The 19,583-nt window shown below is 40.2% G+C and overlaps 1 protein-coding gene across 2 annotated transcripts in view; it reads left to right on the top strand.

Annotated features, from left to right (window-relative positions):
• Positions 1–19,583, top strand: part of ENOX1 (ecto-NOX disulfide-thiol exchanger 1) — a 470,609-nt gene that overhangs the window by 400,256 nt on the left and 50,770 nt on the right. For both annotated transcript variants that reach the window (XM_056109825.1, XM_056109824.1), the window contains exons 13-14: positions 1,713–1,820; positions 6,795–6,851. In XM_056109825.1, coding sequence (XP_055965800.1) covers positions 1,713–1,820; positions 6,795–6,851 — 165 coding nt within the window. The remainder of the gene's footprint in view (positions 1–1,712; positions 1,821–6,794; positions 6,852–19,583) is intronic.

The raw sequence follows: 19,583 nt of genomic DNA, 5'->3' as shown, positions 1-19,583 counted from the left end.
AGAAGCCCATTCACTTGATCCTTTTCTGTGGACATGGCACAGAATTTCATGAAACCTTTTAAGAGTCTGGAAATTTGGTGCAGGAAACAGGGTCCCCAAAGGGAGCTGCTTCTCTGGCCAGAGATGTTTTGTGCCACCTCACATTTGAACTGGAAGTTGAGTGAGCCCTTGTCCTAATGTACTATCATGGACATCACCAACCCCCTTCTGCTGAAAGTGAGCTATGTCTCCATTTTCTCCCCAGATGCCTTGAACAAACATAGCCACCTATCTTGACTAGTCCCTAACCACCATTGAGCCCCTTGTGAAAGAAAAATTTGGGCTTTTATTAGACATTGTCTTGTATAAACATTAAGTCAGAGTCTTGGAATTCCAATGCTAGTAGCTGTTCATGAACAAGCGTGAAGCCGTCACCCTCTGAAAACTGTCATCTGAGGTCCGTACCATACTGCCAGAGTATAACATGTACATCTTTGTTTCTATCCTCAAATCTTCCGGTGCACAAGTGTATTGCGCAGTGTAGGGAGCCAGTGGGCACCGTGTGCTTTACTCGTGGGTGACCTTGATGTGGGCAGACGGTGCAAAAAGGAATCAGTGAGCTGTTAGGAAATTGTAAGAAGATTGTTGTTGATTATATGGGGAGGGTTCAACATTCAATTTCTGTGTGCAAGAGTAAAGAACAAGTCCAAAAGAATGCAAGTGTGTTCATCAAAGTACATCCTACTTTCCAGCATACCCCAAAACTACTAGTGATTTTTGAAGATTTGGTCTAAAACTTCCCATTGGTAGATTTACACACCAGAAAGACAAGTTCTTGACTGGCAAGAGCTGGCAGGCAGCTCTGAGGTGTCTTGTCTAACCCCTGAAGCCTGAGGCTGGAGACACTCATTCTTGGCTGAAATATACTAACACTCTCCTGTCTTTAGGGCAGCATGTTTGAGGGAACAAGGCTGGAAAAATGCACTTCTGTCTTCCAAACATCTCTTTGTTGTCAAGAAGCATTGTCTAGACATCGCTGTTCCCAGGGCTGGTCTTGAGGTTCTTGAATATATTCTCTAGCCTGAGTATTTATAAACATCTAACCTTGTTCTGAAGAATTAGTGCTGGGAGCATCGTGCTTTGGAGCTACAACGCAGGCCTCCACATGAGTTACAGTTGATAGGGCAAGGAAAGCTCAAGGCTGACCAAAATCCCTTCAGTGGCCCTGCTTAAAAATAACAGCAGAGGCCATAGCTTAGTGTTTTGACAGCTTATATCAGCAGTTTTCGCAGCTGATATATTGATTGCAGTTTGGACTTCAGTCCTGCTGATCTCATAAAACATCACCGTCATAACATAGAAAGGAAAAGGATCTTTTGTGGCTCCAGCCTCTCGGGTGAAGTAGCTTTCCAACACTACTATAAAGCTAGCTTATTCTGTCATATGTAAAATGACAAAACCCTGGATATGTTGACTTATCTCTTTATACTACTTAATTTCACTTAATATATGAACATTCTTCCTTGTGTCTTTAATAATACACATTTGTTTAGAGGACTCAAATGGTGCAAGTAGAAGGAGTGAGGTGTGGGTGATTCAAACAAAAGAAGTCAATGTTCTGGAAGCTTGGTGATGTGTAAATATCTTGTCATATTTTTGAACAGGTGCTTTTAATATCTTGCAATCACCTGGCCTTCAAACCTGCTTATCCCAAATATTATTTCATTTCACAGCAATTGCTCACCATCCAAGAGGAGTTAAACAGCAAAAAGTCAGAACTGGAACAAGCAAAGGAAGAACAGTCACACACACAAGCGCTGCTCAAAGTCCTCCAGGAACAAGTAAGTGAGAGCCCTCTTCTGGTTCACAAAGCAGCGTGAGTGCAGATGTGGGGGAAGTCAGTCCCACAGTGCACCTCTAACGCCCGTCACCCCACCCAGCCTCTAGCAGCTGTGCCGTGCTGACTTTATGATCTCCTCCCTGGCATCTGTGTTCTTCCTCTTGTGCCTTTTTGGACCGCCCATGTCAGTCAACCAGATGTGTGGACGTTTCTTACTGAAGACAAATGGGTTTTGATAAAATTTTCAAATGCTGGCAATGCATATATATGTTTCAAAGCAAGCAGCTAGTTTCCTCTTAAGGCTAATAGTGAGGAAATCGAGTCTGGCCCAGCATCCTCACCCCACAGCCCCTAGAACCCCCCCCCCCACTAACACACACACTAATCCTGCAGATATGTGAATAAGAAGGACTGATTCATAGAGGCATTTTAAAAAATAGCTTTTCTGTGCATCAGAGCACTTATCTAAGCACAGTGAGCAACAAACCTTTTATATGAAGTTTGTAAATCTGATCGTTTCATCCAGGCTTTCTTTGATTCTAAAGTGTGGCCTGACATTGATAAGTGGATTTGAAAGTATTGTCTTACAGCCAGGTAAGATGGATCGCTTGGCAGCACAGGGAAATCTAAGCCTAGTATCTACACGGGAGAAGCAAGAGAGACTTGAAATGTTTTCTTGCTTCTAAACCTCACTTGCTGCCAACAGTATAATGAATTATGACTCAGGGATGGGCACAGAAATCACATATAGAAGCCCCAGTACTTTGAGGGCAATCAAATTTAGACGGTTTAAATTATTTTACTGTCAGTGGTTTATGATGGTTCTTCTTCCAGTGCAAGTAACTTTGAAAGTAATCATTTTTAAACATGAGATTGTGGACCAGAAAGGTAGCACAATGGTTAGGGCACTTGTGATTTCCGAGATCCCAGCCCTGTATTTGACCCCCTGAGCACAGCCATGGGTCACTCCTGAGCAAAGAGTTAAGAATAGTTCCTGAGCACCACAGACTGTGACAAGAGTCAATAAATATACACCAATAAATTAAAAAATTGGGAGTGTATGGCCCCAGTCATGCTGATTCAATTGCTTTATAAATTATTTTAATAATTTACTGGTTTGAGTTAAGGAAATATATTTTCCCTAAATGATTAAGTAATTTTTGAGGAGAAAGTAAAGATATTGGATAATTTGTAGTATTAGAGGAAATGCTTTCTGAATTATTATATTTATTTGATTACTGTGGAGTCAGTAATTCCTGCCAGTGGTAAATCTGTATGGCTTAAAATAAGAGGAATTGAACTGAAAAATATTTTTTTAACATATAAAACGCTAAATTTTACTTATTTTTTTAAATTTTTAATTTTTATTACTGAAACACCATGAGGTACAGTTGTAGACTTACAAATTTTTGTGCTTGGGTTTCAATTATACAATGATCGAATACCCATCCCTCCACCAGTGCCCATTTTCCACCACCATGGATTCCAGTATCCCTCCCACCCACCCCCATCCCCCCCATCCGACCCTGCCTCTGTGGCAGGGCATTCCCTTTTGTTCTCTCTCTCCTTTTGGGTGCTGTGGTTTGCAAAAGAGGCATTGAGTGGCAATCATGTTTGGTCTATAGTCTACTTTTAGCATTCATCTCCCATCCTGGGAGGATCCTCCCAACATCCTTTATTTGGTACTCCCTTCTCTATCTGAGCTGCCTTTTCCCCTAGCGTGTGCGGCTGTCCTCCAAGCCATGGAGTGAACCTCCTGGTACTTATCTCTGATATTCTTGGGTGTTAGTCTCCTATTTTGTTACTTTATTGAACTGAAAAATATTGCTGATCAAATTCACCGTGACATATGATCCTCATCTAAGAACAGAAAGTCATTCTTCTGTTCTCCTTTACATTATTAAAGACTTCAAAAAAAGTGCAACTGATTTAGGCAAAATTTTCTCCTGACCAGATGTATCTTTAAACTTTGTAGTATCATTTCCCTTTCCACCCTTCCTTCCCTCTCATTCTTTCTTCCTTCTGGATTTATTGGGATAAAATTCTTTTTAAATGACACATCTTTTATTTGGGGATTTGCAGTTCAAGACTGACAGACATTGATAAGTAGATTTGAAAGTATTGTCTCAGAACTGTGTAAGATGGACCAGTTGGCAGCGCAAGGAAATCTAAACCTAATATCTGCATGGGGAGAACTGTTTACCATAAACCCATGGCAAATTTCTTACTCAATGATGAAAGACCTTCCCACTGAAATCAGTCACAAGACAAGATTTCCCACTTTCACCAGTACTATTCAGTTTACTTCAGTTGAATGTTCTGGCCATAGCAATCAAGCAAGAAAGAGATCTGAGATCAAGAACACACAGATGCAGATGGAATGATACTATACTTAAAAACCCTAATGACTCCCCAAAAATAAAATCCTAGAAACATTAAACTCATACAGAATGGTGGCCAGAAATATGTGGCTTCTGGAGGCTGGAGATTTAGTGAGGTGCTTTCCTTACTTGTCCTCAGCCTGGGTTTAATTCCCGGCACCTTGCATGATCCCCTGGGTCTGCTAGGAGCAAGCCCTGAGCACTGACTTCCAGGTGTAGGCTAAAAAGAATCAAATTAAATAAGTACATTTTCAAAACAATCTAATAGAGGAGAGAGAAGAAAATCCATCCCCTTCACAGTTGCACCTCAAATACCAGGTTTATCCCCAGGAGCCTTGCCTTAGCAGACTTTCTTAGGATTTGCTCTCTCCCTCTCCCTCTCTGACATTATGCCACCCTTCTCTGGTGACTTGATATATTTTGTGTTTCTTTTTGAAAGTTGGGTGGGGAGGTTGTTATTTGAGGCCATTTCCAGCCATGCTAAGAAGTTATTCCTGGCTTAGGAGTGACCCCAGACAGTTCTCAGGAGACCATTTGTGGAACTGAGGATTAACCAGGGTTGGCCAAGGCAGCTGCATGCAAAGCAAGTGCTTATATCCTGTACTATTTCTATAGCCTGTGACTTGGTATTTCGTAAATTGACATGATCGTCGCAGGGCGGGGAAAGAGAGCTCACAGACTGAGCACATGCCTTGCTTGCAGGAGGTGTAGGTGTTATACCTGGCAGTGCACAGGCCTCAACACGGGAGAAGCCCCTGAACACTCCTGGTGTGACCCAGTGAACAAACCCAAACAAACTTTGTGTCTCCCTGATGAAGGTGGAGCCTTTGGACACAATGCTCAGACCGTCTGTGGGAAAAAAGCAGCTAGAGGAGATGGAGAAGATCGCTGAGGGCCAGCAGCGATCTTCCTCTGTGAAGAGTCGGGAGTTTCCTATGGCAGGACTGGCAGGAAGAGCAGGGGAGTCATCCCAGAGCACAGGGAATGGGAGGAGAGCAAAGGGGGAGCACCGAGGGGTGGGGGAATTTACTTAAAGGGATAAGAGCTGCTGGTATGCTCATGCCTGGTAAACATGGAGACAAACCTGAACATCGCCGAAGCCTTTGACCTTTACTGCAAAGAGACGAAAACCTTCTTCTGAGCAACGCACCCAACCCTGTCTTTCCAAAGCACAAGTGAGCTCAAGAGATCTCAAGGTGGGGTAAGGTGCTGGCTTGCCTCGCAGGCGGCCTCTGCATGTTCAGTCTCCACATGATTCCCTGAGCCCCAGCACAGAACAAAAAGAAACCTGGTCTGACCCAAAAACCAAATCAAAAGACAAAAGCTAAAGCATGGGCTACAGGATCAGGGTAGGGATGAGCAAAGAGAACCAACATAGAGAAAGAGAGGGCGCTACACATAGGAACACTTAATAAACCTCTGTGTTTTCCTATCTTGAGTCTTTTGTGTGCCCTCTGGTACTCCCTGGCATTCTTATTAAGGAGGTGCACTTATTCCTTCTGCATCCATCACACATTGTATCTGTTCTCTGTAGGACATCACTGATGTAGCCCTGAAGAGCACAGACAGCCTTTCATCTTCTTCTTACACAATGGTCTTGTAGAAACGAGCCAAAGACCTTTATTGCATTTTTCCCCATTGCCTTTGGCCGACTCCCTCTCTCAGCATCAAGAGTATCTCTCAGTATCTCTCAGCATCAAGGTCAAAAACAGTCATATATGTACTTATTTTCAGGTTTGAAGTATTTTTTGCCCCACCCTGATTCCTTTATTTTAGACATCGAAAACTAGGAAGAATGCCAGCAAGTGGCTTCCAGGACTGCTCCCATCTTTCCTGTGCTCCCTGCTTCGCTCCAAATGTCTGCTTTGAGCCTGGCTAGGATAAAATGCCAATTAAAGGTTTCCAGAAACCTCTTGATAACTGATGACTCCTAAGCCTTGAGAGAGAGAAAGAGAGAGAGAGAGTAGCAAGAGGAATGCTTTCAAATGTTGGCTGTTAAAAATCTCATTTGAGAAATAGCTTTCCTTTGTATGCCTCAGCAGCCATAGAGATGTCTTCTTTAAAAAAAAACTAAAACAGGAAAATCATCATCTTTTTTCTTTTTAGGCCTCTGGAAACAATGTCAGTCACTCAAATGTGTTCTTGGGAAAACCATGTTCAGTAGCGCTGCGGCATGTTAAAAACCCCCCAAAACGCATCATTCAAGAATAATCGTTAGTATAACATCATTTAGCTGGTGGCAACTTGCAAACACTGCAGGGTTTAAATTAATAGCAGCACAACTAGGAAATGAAATCATTTATTATTCTTAAGAACCAATTTTATACACTTTATGCCTATGGAACTGCTTTCTAATCTTATTATTTAAAAAATAATGACCAAGACCCATTTATTTTTTTGCCAGCCATCATGTCTCATAAAATACTGGTCTCAAGCTGGTTTCAATAAGACTCATTAGAATTATGTGCTCCATCTGTTGTTTTTTTCTTTCTCGAAGTTTCATAAAGTGCAACCTCAGATAAATCAGAGTTAATAGGATGATATACATTTAACAGATAGCCTTGCTTATTCTTTATTTTTTTTTTCATTTGCAGCTAAAAGGTACCAAGGAATTGGTTGAGACCAATGGGCACAGTCATGAAGACACAAATGTAAGTGTCCCTCACCTGGAATTTGCAATTCCTATGGGATGTGGGTTGATGTCCATGGGGATGTGGGACTGTGTTGATAATACAGAGGAAATCTGAAGCTCCATCTCTCTGTGGCTTATTTAGATTACTCTGTATGAGTTAGCAATAAAACATGGTATATCAGGCCCAGATATTGTTGGCATATGTTGTCAAAAATTAATTGAGAAATACCCCAACCAATTTCAAAAATTTTTTCTCAATGAATTTGTTTGAACCCTTTCTATTGTCATCATTATGTAGTAGTAACATATTGGGAGGGCAAGTGAAATGAAACCTAGAATGGTAACACCGTGTGTGTTTTAAGTACATTTCTTGTTTGTCAGTGAAGACATTAATGAAATAATTGCCAGGCCAAAGAAGTGTGAGCTCATCCCTTCTTATAAAAACCTCTTGACAATGAACCCTCTTCTTTTCCTGCACCAAACAAAATAGTGGCATCCATCCTCTTGCTACAGTGTATATGGTACAAGATTTGAGTTTGCACATTGAAATCCCTGTTGGTAGCACTGCACTGTAGCACTGTCCTCCCATTGTTCATCGATTTGCTCGAGCGGGCCCAGTAATGTCTCAATTGTGAGACTTGTTACTGTATTTGGCATATTGAATACATCACGGTAGCTTGCCAGGCTTTGCTGTGCGGGCGAGATACTCTCGGTAGCTTGCCGGGCTCTCCAAGAGGGGCAGAGGAATCGAACCCAGCTCAGCCTGGTCAGCTGTGTGCAAGGCAAACGCTCTACCCACTGTGCTATCACTCCAGCCCATCCCTGTTGGTATTCCTTAAATATCCAGCTGCCCAAAATTAATCAAGCATTCTCTTTGCCCCGGATGTTCTTTTGTCTCAGGATAAATATGATACATGTGAATTGTTGTCTCTGCATATGTTTGATGGACTTTTTGGTTATTTTATTTTTCAGGGTTTTTTCTCTCTATTGTTATTAATTTGTTTATTTTAACCACATTTTGTAGTACTCGGGTTGCTCTAGAATTTTTGCTTTGGGTACTATACTACTAGTACTTCTAGTACAAAATAGCCAGTGCAAAAATACTACTGTGTAGTACTCCCAGTAGTACTCAGTGGACCTTGTGTTGTTAGAAATTAAAACAACATGAAAATCAAATGCTCCAGTCCTTTAATCTATCTCTCTATACTCTTTTGTTCTTTTATAAACTCTTCCTAGGGGGCTGGAGAGGTAGGGTACTTGCCTTGCACATCAGGAATGATCCTGAGCACTGCTGGGTATATCTCTCTCTTAAAACAACAACAACAACAACAAAACTCTTTGATATTTTTTGTAACAGATTATTTTCATTACAGACAATGCTTACTAAACACTTATTTTCACATAACATGGTATAAGACATGGTAATGAATGCCTGATTAGGCTAAAGAAATTATACATTTCATGTTCACTCTTATTTTAATTAAATGCCACAAGAACTTGACATCCAGAGTACCTAAAATATTTCTTAATAATTATCAAATAGATTTCTATTTCTGTCTTATCTTCACACACACAAAACAAATAATACTTGAGAATATGCTGTGTACATGGAGATTTGTAAAGAATTTGTAAAGAGTTTCTAAAGTTTTGTAAAGAATTAGAAGACTCATTCCCAGCCCTTGGGAGCTCCCTTGGGCTGGAGCAATAGCACAGCGGTAGGGCATTTGCCTTACAAGCGGCCAACATGGCTGACCCGAGTTCGATTCCCCCGCCCCTCTCGGAGAGCCCGGCAAGCTACCGAGAGTATCTCACCCGCACGGCAGAGCCTGGCAAGCTACCCGTGACGTATTTGATATGCCAAACACAGTAACAACAAGTCTCATAATGGAGACGTTACTGGGCCCACTCGAGCAAATCGATGAACAACGGGAGGACCGTGACCGTTCCCAGCCCTTAAAGAACTTAGGGTCGAGTTGGGGCAATAAGGGGCTGTATGTGAGATACACAAGATGTGCAGAGTGCGAAAGAGCTGTGAGACAGCTGTTGTGTGGTGTGGTTTGCTATCTCCACATGAAATTCCCTCATGCTTTCCATGGAAGTTGCTGTATGACGTCGATAGATGAATCTATATAGCATTTCACCTTGGTTTTCCTGGACAGGGATGATAGAACTTACCTTTTCTTCCTGGAAAATTCATCACCAGAAGTAAATGAGATAGTGGATATAGAAGCATGTTCTTAACCACAAGATTTGATCTGCCCAGATTGTTAACCATGAAGTTCTGTGAGGTTCTATCTGCATAGATGTTTATATGACTTATAAACTCATTCACTGAATTAAAGTTGATGGCGTGTGTATAAAGATGCGCACATGCAGTATCAGTTCCATAGGCTTCTTTTGGAAAAGTATCAAAAGGCATTTATCATTAAGTAGAAAAAGTAAAAGGAAGTAATCTTTCATCTTTTTTGGAAGAATGTTTTAAAAATACCTCTATTTTGGAGGCCAGAACAGTAATACAGCTGGTGGGGTGCTTACCTAGGACACAGCTGACCCACATTTGATTTCCAGCACCATATATGCTTCCAAACCTGCCAAGAGTGATCCCTGAACACAGAGCAAGGAGTAAGCATGAAACACCTCAGGGTATGACCAAAAACATCTTGCATTACAAAATAACTTTATATTGTAACATTACATAAATTTCACTTGTATATCATTTAAAATAACTATATAATCTATATGGGCTGGAGCAATAGCACAGCGGGTAGTGCGTTTGCCTTGCACGCAGCCAACATGGTCAACCTGAGTTCAATTCTTCTGCCCCTCTCGGAGAGACCAGTAAGCTACTGAGAGTATCTCGCCCGCAAAGCAAAGCCTGGCAAGCTCCCCCTGACGTATTCGATATACCAAACACAGTAACAATTGTCACAGTGGAGACGTTACTGGGCCTGCTCGAGCAAATCGATGAACAACGGGAGGATAGTGATAGTGACAGTGATATTAAGGTCATCACTAGAAGTCTAGTTATATCCTTCACTATCAGATTGGCCCTTGTGTACAATATGTTCTCCTCCTTCCTTACTTCCCTTCTGATAAGCACTGATTGGTCTTATAGCCCAAATGTTCAATTTTGTTTTATTTAGTTCATCAGCTTATTTTCTCTATAAACCAGCTGATGGAAATCATACAATATTTTTATTTTTTATTTCAGAGGCTCCTAATCTTATCTGGCTTGCTTCCCTCCTCACCTTTTCATCAAAAAAAAATCACTCAGCATATGCCTCCCCTGAGGAAATCCATCTTTTAAACAAACAGGACACATGTACACACACACACACACACACACACACACACACACACACCCTTTCCCACCCCCATACACATATACGCTAATCCTGCCACAATGGCATCCAGGGCTGTACCCTTCCTCTAGATAATGCAGAAGATGCAGGGAGAACTATTTCTCACTTGAAAAGCACTTGTCTAGATTCATCCATATTGTTGTAAATAATGGGATTCCATCCTTTTTATAGCTACGTAGTATTCCATTGTGATGTATGCAACAGCCTTATTATCACATCTCTAATGATGGACACTTAGTTTGTTCCCAGTTCTCAACTGTTGTACACAAGAATGTATTATCTTCGACTTAGTTTTTTCACATATTATTTAGGTAAATGTCTAAAAGTGGGATAATTGGAGCATATGGGATTTCTGCTAATTATATGAGACATTATGTACTGTTTTCCATAATTGCAGCACAAGTTTTCCTTCTCTCCACAATCTCTCCAGTACTATTTCTAGTCATTTGAATGATAGTCATTCTCACAGATGTGAGGTACTAGCCCATAGCTATCTAGATTTACATTTCCTTATAAAAAGAAATGATGAACAACTTCTCTTATGCCTATTGGCCTTCTGTATATCTTTGGAGAAGCGTTTATCAGGATCTTCTGCCTATTTTATAATTAGGTTGTTTATTAAGTTGTATGTATCTTTTGGTTATCCTCATTCAGATATGATTTACAGATATCTTCTCCCTCTCAGTAGAATTCACTTTTGTTTTGATACTTTCACTGTGTAGAAACTTTTTAGCTTCTACACAAATTTTATTCTTAATATGACTTCCATTGCTGTTGCATTCAAATATCAAAGACATAGTTAAGTCTGTTGCCAAGCAGTGAATTATCTCTTTCCTTTCCTTATTAGATCGTTTTAAAGCTTATGTCCAAGTCTTTCATCTATTTTGAATTAATTTTATGTATGGTATTCATTTCTTCCTTTTCTTTCTTTCTTTTGCATATGACTCAAGTTTTCCCAGCACCATTTGTTGAAAATACTCCATTTTATGTTTTTACCTTTCCTTTCTTATTAATTAGTAATCCATATATATGTAGATTTGTTTCTGAGCTCTCATTTTTGTTCTTTTGAGCTGTAAGGGGTTTTATATTATGTAAATAACATGGGCTTTTTTTACTATTAGCTTTATAGTATATTTTGAAGATTTAGAACATAATACTTCCAAGTGTTCCAAAGTTCTATTTGTGTTGTTTTTTGTGTTGTTTCTGTGAATAATGTATTTGGTAGAAATTGCACTGATTTTAACTTAACTAAGAAGGTCATTTTAACAGTGTTCTTCTAATTCATAAGCATGGAATATCTTTCCATTTCTTTATGTTTTCTATTTTTAAATAGTAGTTTTAGTTTACAGATCTTTCATCTACTTGGTTAAAACTATTTGTAGACATTTTTATATAATCCTAAATATAATTATTTTTCTGATACATTTTTCTGTTAGTGTATAGAGAAGTTCAAAGTGTTTTTACATATCGTATAGCCTGAAAAGGGAGTAGTATGGATTTTTATGGGTTCATCAGGTTCAAAGTCTCTATCTAAGAGATTAATATTTGAGACATATAGGGATGCTTTTTTGATAAAATCATACATTAAGCAGAATTTTTCCACATTATAATTTATTGACAAATGTAAATTAAATTGGTTTTGAAATTTTTGTGATATTACAGTTGTTTTCTAAAAACTATATATTATACAAATAAAAATTGTATGAAACTGGTAAATTAAAGACTAAAGAGGTAGAGAAGCATAACATTTCATTATTCAGCAATAACCCTTATTTATACTTTAGTTCCTCCCAGTAATGTGCATATACATAACTAGGAGGAAAAAACACATTAATGAATGAGTGAATAAATTTGTATTTAATTTGATACTTTTTTGGCTTTTCATTTTATCTCAAGTATTTTTCTTGTCACCAAATGTTACTCATACACATAATTCATAATGGCTGTACAATGTAGATATGAAATAACTGAGCCATGTACTGATATGTTAGGCTTTTAACTTCCAGTTTTCTTATTATTATAAATAATACTGTAATTAAAATGCCCATAACTCTTAGCCTGCAACGTACATATTTGTTTCTTGGGAACTCCATGTATTAATAGCTGTGTTATGCAATCCATTAGTAAACTTGAAACTTATAAATTTGTTTGGCATTTAGCATGTTAGTATGGTAGATGCATGCTTATTACATCTGTTAGTCATCCTGAAGGAATTTATGAGAAGTGCATCTAGTCCAACAATATACTCTATTTTCTTAGTCTCAAGAATTTTCTAGTTTATCTGATGCTAACCACACTGAGATTTGGCCTGTTTCCTATCTATTGTTCTAACATTTTATTAAGCAATACGAGGATTGAATAACACCTTATTCCAAAGTTTTGAGATTCCCAATAAGAAGCACCCATACTCGAGCCCCTATTGCAAGATTTTCTGCAAGCTCATGCTTATGAGAAATGTTTTCAGAAGATTAATTAAAAGCCAGTAGAGACTGAAATTGAAATCAACTGTGAGGCCTTCTCTCCCAAAGTACTGCCCTTCTGCCGTTTTTTTCCTTTGTATTTTAAACTGAATATATTAATGATAGCTGGATAGTCCATCCATTTATGTGTACTCAGTTTAAAACTAGTCTTGGTCACAGTTTCTTTTGCAATTTCAATTATTCTGCCTCCAATTTTCTTTCCTAATAATGCAGAGCAATACATTTTCTTCTGATTTCTCTTTCTGAACTATCTCCTAATCACTAGAACTGTTGAATGCCTTGCCTGGTGAAGGCAATTTTGCATGAAAAATATCAAAACTTGGGATGCGGGTGGGCTATACCTCAGTATTGTTCAAGGATTACTCCTGCTTCTAGCTCAGGAATCACTCCCGGCAGTGGATAGAGGACCACATATGATAAACAGAATCAAACCATGGTCAGCCACATGGAAGTCAAGCACTTGAATTCCTGTACTATCTCTCCCATCTGGCAAATAAGATTTTAAATTATAAAAAAAGAATATAATCTTCCCTCATTTTACATCCTGATGACCTGGAGATATCACCACCACTCTTCCTATGTGTACAAATTTGGTAAGAATATGGGGTGTAAAGTGAGAAATCAATAAAGAAGTGAAAGTAATCATAGAAACACAGTTTGAGCCTGGCAGAGAGCAATTTAGTCTAAAAGTTTCCCATGTTTTCTCTCCTCCCACCCTTGTTTCTGCTCGGGAAAGCTACCTCACCTCTTTTTGCAGGATTCAGATGCATGCCCTTGGGTTAGAGGAATCATTTGCAATCTCTTTAGAGGTTTAATTTGTGATGCTAGGAGTTCTTGCTGCCAAGGAGTACACCCATCCCACCCCCACAGTAAAATGAAACACAAAAGATACAAGACTTTTCCAGTTTTTACATCGCTTCATAAAAAGTAAATCTTCAGAGTTGTCTTTAAATCTGTCAGAGTAAAGATGTTCGGAGTGTGTAGAAGAGATACTAAGTGGAGGACATTCTTCAAGTTTAGTACACCAAAGAATGCTATCATTTAAGCATGTATTTCATGGCGCATATAGCAAATCCTCTGCAAGTGCTGAGCCCTCCGTCCAGTGTTAGAATGTGGTACTCTTGGGTGAGGCATTTAAGCAGGAGTCGTCAGAATTTGTACCTATGGTAATAAAGTAGTCGAGACAGAAAATGAGAAGCCTCACAGGAAACCTCACCCATCTCAAAGGCAAGAACACCTAAGGCTCTTGCCTTTCTCTCCATTCACAGTGCACTGACTGCTTCTGGGGGCTCTAATCTTGAATGGGAAGCTAAGATGGTAAAGAACACCTCAACATCTCAACAAAGGACATCCTTTAGTGAGCCCATCTCATGGGCTCTGTCAGTAAGAATAAGGACTCAACCCAGTGAGAATCATCAGCCTGTCAGATTTTAGGAATCTGTTTGGTACCCAAATCAGGTGCAAAAAGACCCTGATTTGGTACCAAGCCCTTTACTGTCTGGGCATGCTTGTGTGGTTTAGTGAATCTGTGTACCACCACTTTTTCTCACTTCTGAAATGGAAGCATAAACTCTCCTCAGGGATTTTGTGAGCCTTCCTTTGAAGTGTTGACTTGATAACTACATGCTAGGTATTACCTTCATTCCAACTTTCCAAGTACCAAACATTGTGCTAGGTGTGGAGACTAGTGGCAAGTAATACAATTGTGGGTCTTGCCCACATGGTGCTGACTAGCATCATCAGACTGTGCTATTAACACAACTAGCATACTCCTGGGTTCCGTCCCTGTGACCTCACTCTCTGCTTAAGATCATTGTCATACTGGGAGTGATGGCCTTCACAAAACTTGCTGTATACTTCCAGCAACTCTGGAGAGATGAGATTTTGATGGGGAAAAAAGTGGTCCCAAAGAAAAGAGTCTTGTGAAAATAGAGCATTATATAGGGATATATATAGATATACAAACATGTGTGTGTGTGTATATATATATATATATATATATATGGATATCTTTAAAAAACACTGAAAATCTAGTAATTCTGTTTTCAGACCCATGACAGCAATGCCAAGGCTGCTGTTGCTTGTAGGTATCTGCAATCAAAAAGGTAGAGTTTTCATAGACTAGGAATTTCTTTTTCTTATTAAATGCTCACCCCAAGATCTTGACCTTCTCCTTTACCTATAGCTCATATAAATTACTGTTTTCTCTTGTTGATGCTTCTTTCTCCACCTTCAATCTCCCAACCACCTTCTGTCCACATATCTTTTGCTTGCTAGGCTTCCACGTTTTCATGTCTTGTTGTTTGATGTGAAGTCCACAAACCAACCTGAACAAATCCTCCAACAGTCCAGCACTGTTGAAAAGGATTGGTGTCTGGAAGAAATCCTGGTGGTTCTTCTACCTTCCAGCACATCAGGAGCCCAGAGGGAAGGACTAGAGAGGGAATTGCTCTAAAAAAAAAAAATAGGCAGAAATTGACTTCATGGTTAGTACTTTCTGTTTCTAGAAAGTACTTAAGAAAACACTCAAGAAAAGTTTTCTTACCTAACATCTAACTGCCATTCAATAATGTCCTACTGTAACTGTAATTTATATCTGTATATAGATATGGATATAAAGTTTAAACATGATGATGTTTAAAGTAGTGAAAATACATTCTTCTGCCAAGCCAGGTTAGAGAAAAACAGGCAAAGGTGATAGAAATTTCAGCTCCATATAAAATGGTCTGATATGGGCTAAATTTCTATATAGCTACAACTAAGACCCCAAACTTTTTCTTTTATAGACTTATTGTACTTTCCTCAAAAGGTTAACAATAATCTTACCAGATGGAAAAGCAAAGGCAATTGCTCTGGAATACAAGATTGGTAACTTTTATAGATCCAATATACATAGATATAAGTGCTCCTATCTTGAAAGTGTCATTTTCATTTTATGGAAAGTACAGAAAATATAAAGAAAAAATAACCATCTGCATGCTCACCAGTGAGAAATTAGTGTTTATTGCCTATCTCTGCCTGTGTAAAGATAAATAACATTTTACCAAACTCGCAGCATGCCATATGGGCAGTTATATAGGCATTGTTTTTTCTATAAATCATGAGCATTTTTTCATGTTATTAAATTTTTTAAATATGACTTTTAATGGCTGCCTAGTATTTCATGCCACACATGTGCTCTGGTTTATTTAATCAGTTCCAGCTGTGGAGCCTCAACATTTGTTTTTGCTATCTCAAATAGTAGGTAATAAATGTTCTTTAGTTGTGAATTACTTCATTTGTTCACCTCTTGAGCACTTTTAAAGGGGGACACAGTTTCCCTTGGTTGGGATTAATGGATGAAAGGAGAGCTCCCGATTCCTTCTAAAAAAAAGCAAAGCTCAACTTCTGTAAGGTATGTGGTGAAATAAATAGTCAATAATTATGCTTGGATGTTACCATGTAGAGAGCATACCAAGTTCTTCAACCAGAGACAAAAATCAATTCCCAAGGATATCTGCATTCCAGATGAGAAAGGCAGCTGTATATACTTCATAAATAACTAAGAAGAACAATACTGAGACATGCAACTTGAGGACTTAAAGGTGGAACTTAAGGGTCAGTCCTCTTGGTGGTCTGGGAATGTCTATTTTTCTGTACAGAACCAAGATCATAGTTCCCAGGACTAGACTGTCTCTACCCAAATGAGGAATGCTCAATCTCTTGGGAAAATATCAATTAAAATCACAAAGTAACAGAGGCCTGAGATGGGCTCAATGGTAGAACACCTGCCCTTGGAGGTACAAGGCGACCAGTTCTGTCACAGTAACCACCTCATATACCGAGTGCTGTCCCTGTGGCACTGCAATTTTGATCCCTGGAGCCAGAATGTCCAGTCTCCAGTGTACTACAACCAGGGTGTACATCGCCTCTTGTCTTTACAACAATAACAAAAGGAAGGACTGGGGATGGGTGGAGAACAAAACAAGTACTAACCCCAAGCAGAAAATTAGTTCCTAAATTCTGATCTTACCAAGAAGATACATGAGCCCTAAACCATCTACAAGAGAGATGCACCCACCAACCCTCAGGCTGTACTTGAGTGCAGCAATCTTTTGAAGTCAATGAACCCCAGGGTCACAGTCACAACAACCCTGCCTCCCAACAACGGCTGTTCAGCACTGCTTGATAGGCTGCTCAGAAATGAACAGGAAGAGCACTTGGGACCATGTGGAAAGGCCGAAAGGTGGCTGGATGCCTAAGTTTGTTCTCAAGTGCAGGGGAGAAAGCAGAGCCTTCTTCCTGCACCAGAATTACTGAACTGCAGGACAGCCAGAATTGAGGAGTCACTAGAACTTGGACTTGTCCTCTTCTCGGATCTGTGTCTGACTGGAGCCATCAGACTTTCTTCATGCCAGTGGTGATTAGGAGAGTCTTGCCAGTCATCCCCACACTCTTTGTATCTGCTTCCTGGACCCAGGACCCGGAAGGGGGAAAGGCATGAAACATATCCCCCAGGCAGGGGCCTCGCATCAGTCACCTGCCTCTGCACCACTGCCAAGACCTTTTCTTGAGGATTCTTGCTCCACGCCACCCTGTGCTCTCCCGGGAGATGTCTGCAATTCTGCGAAGGGGAGTCATTCTCTGTTTCCACACACATTGCTCATCTCCAGACCTCATCTGTCATATCGCCACATAACTCATTCGACTGTGGCAGCTCTTTGAGGAAATGTGTAGGGAGATGACAAAAAAAAGTGGATGGAAAGGTGGGAAGGAGGAGGAAGGGGCAGTGGAGTGAGATGCAGGGCAGGCAAAAATGGGAAGGGGCTTTCTGTCTCATCACTCTGGGCTGCCCATCAATGTGGAGCAGTGGCGTGGATTCAGGTGAGCCTGAAAGCTCCAGAAGCAAAAATATCTTCCACACAAAACTGGTGTTTCTGATTACAGAAACAGGTACATAATTAATGAAGCCTTGGTCCAAAGTTAAGTTTCCTGAATTCAAAGCAAAAATCTAAGATGTTATGCAGCAGGTAAAATGTCCGAGGGCAGGACAGAGAGACAGCACAGGAGTTAAGGTACTTGCCTGTTACACAGCTGGACCCTGGTTCGTTCAATCCCCAGCACCATATGTCGTCCCCAAAGCTCTGCCAGAACAGATTCCTGAACACAGAGTGAAAACACAAGCCCCAATTACCTTTTGGTGTGGACACCCCTCAAAAACAGGCCCATTCAAAAGAGTTTACGGGGATGCAACAAAGGTTGGACCTGGAAAGAATTCATGGATTCAAACTACCCACAACAAAGTAAAGTGCATCCAAATTCTTCAACCTCAACACCTGCCACCGGCAGAGATGCCTCCCGCACCCTCCCCTGCTCCATCTCTAGGGGTGATTCTTGGCAGGTGAGATTCTTCCCAGCTGTAAATCCACTGGCAGCCAGTAGGGCTTTGTGCCTCTCCATTTTGACCTGCCTGCCGTGTCCAGGGGGTACCAGCCAGACCACACTGCGGGCCTGGCCCCAGCACCAGACATCCTCTTTATAGCCACATGGAACTGGGAATGGTGATCAATCTCCACCTTGAAGGAGTGAGGGATGCAAAGCCCACACCGATGCCTTTGATCAAATTTAGGGTTAGATGGAAACATTTCAGAACCTGAGCCAGTTCTGACCCTTAGTGAACCCTGGCCCCACCAGCTTCTCAGTCCAGCCAAACTCCAACCATTGAAACCTCGGATCAGCGCTTTTGCTCAGCACCGGAAGCCTTCCTCTGTGGGAGACACTGGGAAATTTTCCCATGGAACTGAATGAGTCTGACTTCGAGCTGTGCGGATATCACAGCCAGGGTCTTTGTTGGTCACCCCTTTCTGCAGGCATTCGTAAACATGTAGACGTGCCAAGGGATTTGTGATCTGCACCTTGCCAGGTATACACCAGCTGTTTTCCGAAAACAACACAGATTGCCCTGAAAAAAACTCTCCAGCTTAGGAACACTTCACTGGGCCTGCTTCTTTGATTGTTCTTATATTTCTGTTCACCCCACCCCTAAGAAAACCCCTTAAATCTCAGTCCTTCTAAACCCTAAAACTGCCCTTGATAGAGGGATTTGTGATGGGGAGACTGAGCATCACCCATGTTTTTTTATTGTTTTGCAAGTTTCCTCCATGAGATCCCAGAGTGACTTTTTTTTTCCTGGACAATTTCCAGACAGTTCAGCGTATGCTGATGAGCTACTTAGGTTTATGAGACTTTCTGAATCTAATTTGCACAGACAATTTCTTTCCATGCCAACTTGCAGAAAGATGACTTCAAACAATGAGAAAGGTCCAGAAGTGCAATGTATATAAAGCCCCAAACCTATGTGGGTGTAATTCCCTGTTCCCCTCAGTATAAGTAAAACACATTTCTTGCACATAAGCAAAACAGGTCTCACAGCTCTAAGCTTATAGATTGTTCCTCACCAATTTTTTTATGCAGCAAGGTTGATCTCCTTGGTGAGGCCAGAATAATTATTGGTCTGGTATTATGGATAAATGGCTTTAATCAGCAGGTCAGGTTAAGCTAGGTGCAGCATTCATTACAAATTTGAAATAATTAGATTTTGTATTGATAATTCAACTTTCTTCATCTATCATGTCATCCTTTTTTGCCAGCAATGTAAATTCTACCTTTTTTAAAAGTCTAGCTCAATTACTGTTTCTTGGGGACTTATCCAAAGAACAGCCTTAATCAATCACCATCTCCTCCATAGGCCCACAGTATTTATCATCATTCCAAACATTCTGAACAACCCAGTTATGATAGGCTGTTTCCTCAAGTATAAGTACTTTAAAAGCCGCTATTGTGTAACTGTGCCTTACAGAATTTAAAACAACAATGATTCTACGTAGGTGGGAATATTTCTCATATTTTAAATGTTTATTGATAATTGAA

The sequence above is a fragment of the Sorex fumeus genome, unplaced genomic scaffold, assembly GCF_029834395.1.
Source record: "Sorex fumeus unplaced genomic scaffold, SorFum_2.1 ptg000008l, whole genome shotgun sequence".
NCBI lineage: Eukaryota > Metazoa > Chordata > Mammalia > Eulipotyphla > Soricidae > Sorex > Sorex fumeus.
This window is presented reverse-complemented; position numbering and strand designations above follow the sequence as displayed.